Below are 12,708 nucleotides of genomic sequence, written 5' to 3'. Positions count from 1 at the left end.
TTAATGGGATTGAAGGCCGATAAATCCCCAGGGCCTGATGGACTGCATCCCAGAGTACTTAAGGAGGTGGCCTTGGAAATAGCGGATGCATTGACAGTCATTTTCCAACATTCCATTGACTCTGGATCAGTTCCTATCGAGTGGAGGGTAGCCAATGTAACCCCACTTTTTAGAAAAGGAGGGAGAGAGAAAGCAGGGAATTATAGACCGGTATGCCTGACATCGGTAGTGGGTAAAATGATGGAATCAATTATTAAGGATGTCATAGCAGCGCATTTGGAAAGAGTTGATATGATAGGTCCAAGTCAACATGGATTTGTGAAAGGGAAATTATGCTTGACAAATCTTCTAGAATTTTTTGAGGCTGTTTCCAGTAGAGTGGACAAGAGAGAACCAGTTGATGTGGTATATTTGGACTTTCAGAAGGCTTTCGACAAGGTCCCACACAAAAGATTAATGTGCAAAGTTAAAGCACATGGGATTGGGGGTAGTGTGCTGACATGGATTGAGAACTGGTTGTCAGACAGAAAGCAAAGAGTAGGAGTAAATGGGTAATTTTCAGAATGGCAGGCGGTGACTAGTGGGGTACCGCAAGGTTCTGTGCTGGGGCCCCAGCTGTTTACATTGTACATTAATGATTTAGATGAGGGGATTAAATGTAGTATCTCCAAATTTGCGGATGACACTAAGTTAGGTGGCAGTGTGAGCTGCGAGGAGGATGCTATGAGGCTGCAGAGTGACTTGGATAGGTTAGGTGAGTGGGCAAATGCATGGCAGATGAAGTATAATGTGGATAAATGTGAGGTAATCTACTTTGGTGGTAAAAACAGAGAGACAGACTATTATCTGAATGGTGACAGATTAGGAAAAGGGGAGGTGCAACGAGACCTGAGTGTTATGGTACATCAGTCATTGAAGGTTGGCATGCAGGTACAGCAGGCGGTTAAGAAAGCAAATGGCATGTTGGCCTTCATAGCGAGGGGATTTGAGTACAGGGGCAGGGAGGTGTTGCTACAGTTGTACAGGGCATTGGTGAGGCCACACCTGGAGTATTGTGTACAGTTTTGGTCTCCTAACCTGAGGAAGGACATTCTTGCTATTGAGGGAGTGCAGCGAAGGTTCACCAGACTGATTCCGGGGATGGCTGGACTGACCTATCAAGAAAGACTGGATCAACTGGGCTTGTATTCACTGGAGTTCAGAAGAATGAGAGGGGACCTCATAGAAACATTTAAAATTCTGATGGGTTTAGACAGGTTAGATGCAGGAAGAATGTTCCCAATGTTGGGGAAGTCCAGAACCAGGGGTCACAGTCTAAGGATAAGGGGTAAGCCATTTAGGACCGAGATGAGGAGGAACTTCTTCACCCAGAGAGTGGTGAACCTGTGGAATTCTCTACCACAGAAAGTTGTTGAGGCCAATTCACTAAATATATTCAAAAAAGAATTAGATGTAGTCCTTACTACTCGGGGGATCAAGGGGTATGGTGAGAAAGCAGGAATGGGGTACTGAAGTTGCATGTTCAGCCATGAACTCATTGAATGGCGGTGCAGGCTCGAAGGGCCGAATGGCCTACTCCTGCACCTATTTTCTATGTTTCTAAACGCACTGCTCTCATCGAACCTCCTGGTTACCTCCTCGAAAAATTCTATCGAGTTATTCAGTCACGACCTTCCCTGAACAAATCCATGCTGACTGTCCCTGACCAATCCATACCTTTCGAAGGAAAGATTTATCCTGTCCTTCAGGATTTTTTCCAATAATTTTCCCACCACTGAGGTTAGGCTGATTGGCCTGTAATTACTCGGTCTATCCCTTTCTCCCTTCTTAAACAAAGGAACCACATTAGCAGTCCTCCAGTCCTCTGGCACCACAGGGATTGGCATAGGTTACAGAGATAGGGAGGGGTGTAGGGGCTGTAGGAGGTTACAGAGATAGGGAGGGGTATAGGGGCTGGAGGTTACAGAGATAGGGAGGGGTGTAGGGGCTGGTGGAGGTTACAGAGATAGGGAGGGGTGTAGGGGCTGGAGGAGGTTGCAGAGATTGGGAGGGTTGTGGAGATTGGAGGGGGTTACAGAGATAGGGAGATGTGTAGGGGCTGGAGGAGGTTACAGAGATAGGGAGGGGTGTAGGGGCTGGAGGACGTTACCGAGATAGGGAGGGGTGTATGGGCTGGAGGAGGTTACAGAGATAGGGAAGGGTGTAGGGGCTGGAGGAGGTTACAGAGATAGGGAGGGTTGTGGAGATTGGAGGGAGTTACAGAGATAGGGAGATGTATAGGGGCTGGAGGAGGTTTCATAGATAGGGAGGGGTGTAGGGGCTAGAGGAGGTTACAGAGATAGGGAGGGGTATCGAGGCTGGAGGAGGTTACAGAGATAGGGAGGGTTGTGGAGATTGGAGGGGGGTTACAGAGATAGGGATATGTGTCGGGGCTGGAGGAGATTACAGAGATAGGGAGGGGTGTAGAGGCTGGAGGAGATTACAGAGATAGGGAGGGGTGTAGGGGCTGGAGGAGATTACAGATATAGGGGCTGGAGGAGGTTACAGAGATAGGGAGGGTTGCAGGGGCTGGAGGATGTTTCAGAGATAGGGAGGGGTGCAGGGGCTGGCGGAGGTTAGAGATAGTGAGGATTATAGGGCTGGAGGAAGATACAGAGATAGGGAGGGATGTTGGGGCTGGAGAGGTTACATAGATAAGGAGGCATGTAGGGGCTGGAGGAGGTTACAGAGATAGGGAGGGTTGTAGGGGCTGGAGGAGGTTACTGAGATAGGGAGGATTCTACAGGCTGGAGGAAGTTACAGAGATAGGGAGGGGTATAGGGGTTGGAGGAGGTTACAGAGATCGGGAGGGTTGTCGGGGCTGGAGGAGGTTACAGAGATAGGGAGGGGTATAGGGGCTGTAGGAGCTTACAGAGATAGGGATGGGGTGAGGGCCATGGAGGGATTTGAACACAAGGATGAGGATTTTGAAATCGAGGCATTGTTTAACTGGGAGCCAATGTAGGTCAGTGAGCACATGGGCTGATGGATGAGCGGGACTCAGTGCGAGTTCGGACACGGGGCAGCGAGCACAGGGGGTGATGGGTGAGCGGGACTCGGTGCGAGTTAGGACACGGGGCAGCGAGCACAGGGGGTGATGGGTGAGCGGGACTCGGTGTGAGTTCGGACACGGGGCAGTGAGCACAGGGAGTGATGGGTGAGTGGGACTCGGTGCGAGTTAGGACACGGGGCAGTGAGCACAGGGGGTGATGGGTGAGTGGGACTTGGTGTGAGTTAGTACACAGGGCAGTGAGCACAGGGGGTGATGGGTGAGTGGGACTCGGTGCGAGTTAGGACACAGGGCGAGGCGGAGGGGGAGAGGGGGGCAGCAGAGTTTTGGATACGGCTGCCTTGGCGAGCACATTACGTCCCAACAATGACCCTGTGTTTTGTGGACAGGTTGCAGGCGAGAGGAGGCTGGTCACATGCGCGCTGCGACCGACAGGGATTTATGGGGAGGGCAATGGAATGATGGAGAGACTGTATCGGACGCTGGTGAAATACGGCCGCAAAAGGTTGCGGCTCACCGGGAAAGAGGTGGAGCATGGCCGCGTGTATGTGGGTATGTTCAAGTCCAAATCATAGATACACTGTTCTTTAAACCTCTGGGACCGGGTGTCCCAGTGCGTGAGATACACTGTCCATTCCCCCTCTGGGACAGGGTGTCACAGTGCGTTAGATACACTGTCCTTTCCCCCTCTGGGACCGGGTGTCACAGTGTGTTAGATACACTGTCCTTTCCCCCTGTGGGACCGGGTGTCACAGTGCGTGAGATACACTGTCCTTTCTCCCTCTGGGACCCGGTGTCACAGTGCGTTAGATACACTGTCTTTACCCCTCTGGGACCGGGTGTCACAGTGCGTTAGATACACTGTCCTTTCCCCCTCTGGACCGGGTGTCATGGTGCGTTAGATACACTGTCCTTTCCCCCTCTGGGACCGGGTGTCATGGTGCGTTAGATACACAGTCCTTTCCCCCTCTGGGACCGGGTGTCACAGTGTGTTAGATACACTGTCCTTTCCCCCTCTGGGACCGAATGTCACAGTGCGTTAGATACATCGTCCTTTCCCCCTCTGGGACCGGGTGTCACAGTGCGTTAGATACACTGTACTTTCCCCCTCTGGGACCGAATGTCACAGTGCGTTAGATACACTGTTCTTTAAACCTCTGGGACCGGGTGTCACATTGCGTTAGATACACTGTCCTTTACCCCTCTGGGACCGGGTGTCACAGTGCGTTAGATACACTGTCCTTTCCCCCTCTGGGACCGGGTGTCACAGTGCGTTAGATACACTGTTCTTTAAACCTCTGGGACCGGGTGTCACATTGCGTTAGATACACTGTCCTTTCCCTCTCTGGGACCGGGTGTCACAGTGCGTTAGATACACTGGCCTTTCCCCCTCTGGGACTGGGTGTCACAGTGCGTTAGATACACTGTCCTTTCCCCCTCTGGGACCGGGTGTCACAGTGTGTTAGATACACTGTCCTTTCCCTCTCTGGGACCGGGTGTCACAGTGCGTTAGATACACTGTCCTTTCCCCCTCTGGGACTGGGTGTCACAGTGCGTTAGATACACTGGCCTTTCCCCCTCTGGGACTGGGTGTCACAGTGCGTTAGATACACTGTCCTTTCCCCCTCTGGGACCGAATGTCACAGTGCGTTAGATACACTGTCCTTTCCCCCTCTGGGACTGTCACAGTGCTTTAGATACACTGACCTTACCCCCTCTGGGACTGGGTGTCACAGTGCGTTAGATACACAGTCCTTTCCCCTCTGGGACTGTGTGTCACAGTGCGTTAGTTACACTGTCCTTTCCCCCTCTAGGACCGGGTGTCACAGTGCGTTAGATACACTGTCCTTTCCCACTCTGGGACCGGGTGTCGCAGTGCATTAGATACACTGTCCTTTCCCACTCTGGGACTGGGTGTCACAGTGCGTTAGATACACTGTCCTTCCCCACTCTGGGACCGGGTGTCACAGTGCGTTAGATACACTGTCCTTTACCCCTCTGGGACCGGCTGTCACAGTGCGTTAGATACACTGTCCTTTCCCCCTCTGGGATGAGGGGTCACAGTGCGTTAGATACACTGACATTTCCCCCTCTGGGACCGGGTGTCAAAGTGCTTTAGATACAATGTACTTTCCCCCTCTGGAACCGGGTGTCACAGCATGTTAGATACACTGTCCTTTCGTCCTCTGTGACCGGGTGTCACAGTGAGTTAGATACACTGTCCTTTAAACCTCTGGGACAGGGGGTCACTGTGCGTTAGATACACTGTCCTTTCCTTCTCTGGGACCGGGTGTCACAGTGCGTTTGATACACTGTCCTTTCCCCCTCTGGGACCGGGTGTCACAGTGTGTTAGATACACTGTCCTTTCCCCCTCTGGGACCGAATGTCACAGTGCGTTAGATACACTGTCCTTTCCCCCTCTGGGACCGGGTGTCACAGTGCGTTAGATACACTGTCCTTTCCCCCTCTGGGACCGGGTATCACAGTGCGTTAGATACACTGTTCTTTAAACCTCTGGGACCGGGTGTCACATTGCGTTAGATACACTGTCCTTTACCCCTCTGGGACCGGGTGTCACAGTGCGTTAGATACACTGTCCTTTCCCCCTCTGGGACCGGGTGTCACAGTGCGTTAGATACACTGTTCTTTAAACCTCTGGGACCGGGTGTCACATTGCGTTAGATACACTGTCCTTTCCCTCTCTGGGACCGGGTGTCACAGTGCGTTAGATACACTGGCCTTTCCCCCTCTGGGACTGGGTGTCACAGTGCGTTAGATACACTGTCCTTTGAACCTTTGGGACCGGATGTCACAGTGCGTTAGATACACTGTCCTTTCCCTCTCTGGGACCGGGTGTCACAGTGCGTTAGATACACTGTCCTTTCCCCCTCTGGGACCGGGTGTCACAGTGTGTTAGATACACTGTCCTTTCCCCCTCTGGGACCGGGTGTCACAGTGCGTTAGATACACTGTCCTTTCCCCCTCTGGGACCGGGTGTCACAGTGCGTTAGATACACTGTCCTTTCCCTCTCTGGGACTGGGTGTCACAGTGCGTTAGATACATTGTCCTTTCCCCCTCTGGGACCGGGTGTCACAGTGCGTGAGATACACTGTCCTTTCCCCCTCTGGGACCGGGTGTCACAGTGCGTTAGATACACTGTCCTTTCCCTCTCTGGGACCGGGTGTCACAGTGCGTTAGATACAATGTCCTTTCCCCCTCTGGGACCGGGTGTCACAGTGCGTTAGATACACTGCCCTTTCCCCCTCTGGGACCGGGTGTCACAGTGTGTTAGATACACTGTCCTTTCCCCCTTTGGGACCGGGGGTCACGCTGTGATGAGATGGTACGGATGGGGCGGTGCGGGGGAGGGGGCGAGAGGCCGTTTAACCTTTGTTTCCCATCTCCCTCCCGCAGGGAATGTGGCGTGGATGCACCTGTTGGCGGCCAAGGCCCTGCAGCAGAGGCCGGGCCTTGTGGGAGGCGAGGCCTACTTCTGCTACGACGACTCTCCCTATCTGAGCTACGAGGACTTCGACATGGAGCTGCTGGGGCGCAGCGGCATCCGGATGCTGGGCCAGAAGCCCCCAATCCCCTTCTGCGGCCTCTACCTGCTGGCCTGCCTCTTCGAGGCCCTGCAGTGGCTCCTGCGGCCCATCGTGGCTTTCAACCCGGCCTTAAACCGCTACACGCTGAGCATGATCACCACAGCCTTCACCGTACGCACCGACAAGGCCGCACGGCACTTTGACTACCGGCCGCTCGTCCCGTGGGCCGAGAGTAGGGATCGCACTATCGGCTGGGTTGCTAACCTCGAGGCAGAGAGCGCCAAGGGGCAGTAACGGACCTCCCTCGTCCATCCTTCCTGACCCTTCCTTCCTGCCTTCCTTCACTGCCCTCACCCACCCTCTCTGTTTCCTGGTCAGAAACGTTCGTCAATCGCAATTTGCCCCGAACAACTTGCCACTGCCCCCTCCTCTATCAGTCGCTGTGTGTACAAGAGGCTGCTCATTTTCTCCAGCTTTGTTGCTTCTAAAAGCTGCCACATCTCCGAGGTTAACCTGACTGCCCTGCATTGGGGAATTGATCCTTTGCCCCTTGTTGAACAAGGGTGTAACCTTTGCAGGTCTCCGGCACCCAGCACCCCCGGCAATTTCCACCCGGACTCCCTGAGCAACCGGGGATACATCCTGCATCGACGGGGTGACTTACGCACTTTAATTCCCACCTGCCTTCCTCGTAACTCCTCTTGATCTCATCTTTATCACACAATCGGAGAACGGCTACAGCACGGAAGGAGGCCATTCGGCTCATCCAGCCCGTGCCGGCTCTCGGCACGAGAACTTCAGCTGGTCCCACTCCCCCCACCCCCCCCCCCCCTGTCCTTTCCCCCCCCCCCCCCCCTGTCCTTTTCCCGTATCTCTGGTCCCACTCCCCCTGTCCTTTCCTCGTATATCTGGTCCCATTCCCTCCGCCCTTTACCCGTATCTCTGGTCCCACTCCCACCCCGTCCTTTCCCCGTATCTCTGGTCCCACTCCCCCATTCCCTCCGCCCTTTCCCCGTATCTCTGGTCCCACTCCCCCTGTCCTTTCCCCGTATCTCTGGTCCCACTCCCCCCGTCCTTTCCCCGTATCTCTGGTCCCACTCCCCCCGTCCTTTCCCCGTATCTCTGGTCCCACTCCCCCCGTCCTTTCCTCGTATCTCTGGTCCCACTCCCCCCATCCTTTCCCCGTATCTCTGGTCCCACTCCCCCCATCCTTTCCCTGTATCTCTGGTCCCACTCCCCCCCCACCGTCCTTTCCCCGTATCTCTGGTCCCACTCTCCCCGTCCTTTCCTCGTATCTCTGGTCCCACTCCCCCCATCCTTTCCCTGTATCTCTGGTCCCACTCTCCCCCCCCCCCCCCCGTCCTTTCCCCGTATCTCTGGTCCCACTCCCCCCATCCTTTCCCTGTATCTCTGGTCCCACTCCCCCCCCCCCCCCCCGTCCTTTCCCCGTATCTCTGGTCCCATTCCCCCCGTCCTTTCCCCGTATCTCTGGTCCCACTCCCCCCCCGTCCTTTCCCCGTATCTCTGGTCCCACTCCCCCCCCCGTCCTTTCCCCGTATCTCTGGTCCCACTCCCCCCCCCCCCGTCCTTTCCCCGTATCTCTGGTCCCACTCCCCCCCCCCCCCCCGTCCTTTCCCCGTATCTCTGGTCCCACTCCCCCCCCCCCCCCCCGTCCTTTCCCCGTATCTCTGGTCCCACTCCCCCCCCGTCCTTTCCCCGTATCTCTGGTCCCACTCCCCCCCCCCCCCCCCCCCGTCCTTTCCCCGTATCTCTGGTCCCACTCCCCCCCCCCCCCCCCGTCCTTTTCCCGTATCTCTGGTCCCACTCCCCCCCCAACCCCCGCCGTATCTCTGGTCCCACTCCCCCCGTCCTTTCCCCGTATCTCTGGTCCCACTCCCCCCTGTCCTTTCCCTGTTTCTCTGGAACCACGGGGGCAGCCAAGTTTTGGATCACCTCTAGTTTACGTCGGGTAGAATGTGGGAGGCCAGCCAGGAGTGAGTTGGAATAGTCGAGTCTGGAGATAACGAAGGCACGGATGAGGGCTTCAGCAGCGGATGAGCTGAGGCAGGGGGTGGAGACGGGCGATGTTACGGAGGTGGAAATAGGCGGTTTTCGTTGTGCTGTGGATATGTGGTCGCAAGATCATTTCAGGGTGAAATATGTCACCAAGGTTGTAAACAGTCTGGTTCAGTGGACAGGCGCTAGGGAGAGGGACGGAGTCAGTGGCCAGGGAACACAATGGCTTCGGTCTTCCCAATATTTAGTTGTAGGAAATTTCTGCACCTCCAGGACTGGATGTGGGACCAGCAGTGTATTCGAGATGGTGGAGGTGGAGCTGGGTGTCGACAGCGTACATGTGGAAACTGACTCCGTGTTCTCGGGTGATGTAGCCAAGGGGCAACATGTAGAGATGAGAAATAGGAGGGGGCCAAGGATAGATCCTCGGGGGACACCAGAGGTAACGATGCGGGGGTGGGAAGGGAAGCTGTTGGGGGTGATTCTCTGACTACGATGAGATAGATAATATCACTGTCTCTTCGATGCGATGTTTGATAAATCATTCTCCACTTCTGTAATAATCTGCTTCATGGGCTCGTTGCTTAAGAATTCATAGAAACACATTGCTATTAAGAACTAGTTGGTTTATTAAGAGGTTTAACATTCACATAACACATTACCAGTTCATCCATTTGGCTCACAACCGCCTGCCCCATCGTGGATCTCTCGAACCCAACTGGCTGAGTCTTGTGAACATCATGTGACTGGCCAAGCCCCTCACAATGCAACAGCTCTACAACTATTTTGAGCATAAGTTTAAATCAAGTACCTGCTTTTGGTAAGGGCACTCGAACCCACAAATTTCCAAATAAAACTTTAAAGGAAATTTAAATGAAATTAAAATTTGGTTGCTGGGGGGTGACGATGCACTCCAGTCCCTCCGGCGCCCACCTCTCGCAGAAGGCTGCGAGCGTACCGGTGGACACCGCGTGCTCCATCTCCAGGGACACCCTGGCTCGGATGTAACCGTGGAAGAGAGGCAGGCAGTCGGGGCTGAACGACCCCCTCGACCACCCGCTGCCTGGACCGGCTGATGTCCCCCTTGGCCGTGCCCAGGAGCTGCCTACGAGGAGGCCTTCCGACCTGCCCGCTCCCCCTCCGCACAGGGGGCCCAAAGATCAGGGGGCGTGGGACTGAAGTGCAACCAGAATTTGAGGAGCAGCCCCTTCAGATATTGGAAGAGGGGCTGCAACCTCACACACAATAAAAACGTGGGACACGGGACTCCTCCAGACCGCAGAAAGCAGTGAGGAAGCTCCCAGGTGCAAACATTACAACCTCCAGATGGGGCCTGGACTTTATCTTCATTGCTTTATCCCCATCGGAAAAGGAAATGATGTCTCACAAAGTATGTTGTTGGGAGAGGCAGCGAACCTTTCATTGCTGCTTTCACCAATTCCGGGCACTCTGTGGGCCAGCAGATGGCCAACACTGGGAAAGTGTTTGTTCCCGAGTCTTCGCTTCCAGCAAGCAGTCGCACCACAGTTCCTGCCAGCTCCTCGTCTGTTCTTCCCACTCGCGGGCAACAAGCTGGAAATGGACCCCGAGCCCAATCGTGTTTAGATTTTCACAATAAACACGAGGCTGCTCTGCCAACATTGCAAGGTGAGGGCTGGCCCACTCGTTCGCACACTCTCCACGGTCATTGGGCGGGAAATTCAACGCGCTTGCGCCTCCCGTTAACGTCCCCGCAAACGCGTCACCAACCGCGTGCGGCGCTGGCAAGGCTCCCGCCATGTTGGGCGGGGGTTTAGCGCCGGCGCTACAGCTGTGCATCGCGATCCCCCGCGGCCCCGGAGATGGTGACATCATCGCCGCGCGCATCGTCCCGTTAGCGCTCCCGAGACGCTCGTGGGGCACTTGATTCTGCGTCCATTCCCTTCCGGGGCCGGTAGCCCCAATCTATTGAGGGGTCGGGGGGGGTGGGGGGCGATCATTAGCACCAAGTCTCGCGCCTGACAACTGTAACCACTCCCCAAATGGGGCAATAAAGAATTTTACCCCCATACGGCCAGGGTGATCTCCTGGACTTGTGCTGATCGCCTGGATGGGTCGGAGAGGAATTTTCCCAGATTTGTTTCTCCCTAAATTGGCCTGGGTTTTTATCTGGTTTTTGGCCTCTCCCAGGAGATCACATGGCTCCGGTTGGGGTGGAGTGTAGAATGTTTCGGTGTGAGGGGTGTCGCAGGTGTGTGGGGCGGGACTGGTTGGGCTGGGTGCTCTTTGCCTTTCCGTCATTGTTCATAGGTTTATATGTAACCTTCGGGGCTGCTGACCGAGGGCCATGCGGCTCTGTGTCGGCCGGTGCGGACACGCTGGGCCGGAATGGCGGCCTCCTGCGCTGTAAATTGCTACGTTTCCATTGTGTTTGTTTCCGGAGATTTGGACAGTCGCGGGAACATATCTCAAACCCCACCGCCCAGTCTAGCTTTCCAAATCTCAATCTTGTCCCGAAACGCTGCAATCTGGTCACTCACTTCGGGTGTGGTTGTATTGTGTCCGTGTCCATAGATTCAGGTTAAAAATTTCCAACGTTGGTCAGAGAAGTTTGAAGTGAAGCCAAGAAGAGAGTCTTGTATTGAAAGACATTTCCCCCTCGGCCGCCCCCACAACTGCTTCTCTTCAAGGGGAAGCACCAGCTATTCGACCTGCGTTGTTATTTATTTCCTCCTTGGCCTCAGCTATCACAGGTTGACACTGTACAGTCGTGTGTGAGGGGGTTTCTTAAAAATGTTCAAAAGTTTACGGGATAAATTATAGATGATATTTTACGGTAACTTATTCCTGAGTTTTTTAAAATTAAGTTATTTTTATATATATATATATGTATATATACACCATGTATCCTACTTAAGATTAACATGCTCCATCCCGCTACGAGGAGAGGGTCTAAGCAATACCTGAGAGAGAGAGAGCTTTTGATTTCAACATCTTGGGAGCAACTCACTGGTTCACGTGCTGAGAATCATAGAATCATTGAAATTTACAGCACAGAAGGAGGCCATTTCGGCCCATCGTGTCCGCCCCGGCTGACCAAGAGCTACCCAGCCTAATCCCACTCTCCAGCTCTGGGTCCGTAGCCCTGTAGGTTACGGCACTTCAAGTGCACCTCCAGGTACTTTTTAAATGTGGTGAGGGTTTCTGCCTCTACCACCCTTTCAGGCCGTGAGTTCCACCCCAGACCCCCACCACCCTCTGGGTGAAGAAATTTCCCCTCAAATCCCCTCTAAACCTCCCCCCAATTACTTTAAATCTATGCCCCCTGGTTATTGAACTCTCTGCGAAGGGAAACAGGTCCGTCCTATCCACTCTATCCAGGCCCCTCATCATGTTATACCCCTGGGCGGGAGAGGAGAGAGTTTGGGAGAGGGTACCGATTACAAACCCTGCCTCAGTTAATTATTTTGGATCTGATCGAAGTAAGATTTTTGCTCAGCCAAAGGTATTAAGGGGAATGGAGCCTAGGCCGGTGGATGGAGTTCGGAGACAGATCAAATGGTGGAATGGGCTTGATGGGCTGAATGGCCTCCTCCTGTCCCTCTGGTCCTCCTCTCTCTCGCTCCACCACCTGGCACAGCTCCCCCCTCACCCTCACCAGCCTCTCTGGCTCCACCGAGGAGAATTTGTTCCTCGGAGAGACCTTCGACCGTAGCTGATGGGAGGGCAGTGTGGGAGCTGGGGTTCAGTTGCATTGAATTTTGTGGGCAACACCACCTCCCTGTTGCCGAAAGGTGCGACTGCAGCCATTGAATTTTGTGGGCCACACCACTAGCCGATTAATGGCCACCTTGGCCAGGCCCAAGAGCAGTCCTCCGAGGAGATCATTGCAACAGCTCGACAAAGCAGTGAGGCAGCTCCCAGGTGCAAACATTACGACCTCCAGATGGGGCCTGGACTTTATCTTCATTGCTTTATCCCCATCGGAAAAGGAAATGATGTCTCACAAAGTATGTTGTTAGGAGAGGCAACGAACCTTTCATTGCTGCTTTCACCAATTCCGGGCACTCCATGGGCCAGCAGATGGCCGACACTGGGAAAGTGTTTGCTCCTGAGT

At 54.3% G+C, this 12,708-nt stretch overlaps 1 protein-coding gene across 1 annotated transcript in view; it reads left to right on the top strand.

Moving 5' to 3' along the window:
- Positions 1 to 6,890, top strand: part of LOC139255979 (3 beta-hydroxysteroid dehydrogenase type 7-like) — a 59,550-nt gene extending 52,660 nt beyond the window's left edge. Inside the window, exons 5-6 of the mRNA XM_070874064.1 lie at positions 3,439 to 3,601; positions 6,466 to 6,890. Coding sequence (XP_070730165.1) covers positions 3,439 to 3,601; positions 6,466 to 6,890 — 588 coding nt within the window. The remainder of the gene's footprint in view (positions 1 to 3,438; positions 3,602 to 6,465) is intronic.
- Positions 6,891 to 12,708: the final 5,818 nt, after the last annotated feature.

Source organism: Pristiophorus japonicus, unplaced genomic scaffold (assembly GCF_044704955.1).
Source record: "Pristiophorus japonicus isolate sPriJap1 unplaced genomic scaffold, sPriJap1.hap1 HAP1_SCAFFOLD_662, whole genome shotgun sequence".
NCBI classification, from domain to species: Eukaryota; Metazoa; Chordata; class Chondrichthyes; family Pristiophoridae; genus Pristiophorus; species Pristiophorus japonicus.
This window is presented reverse-complemented; position numbering and strand designations above follow the sequence as displayed.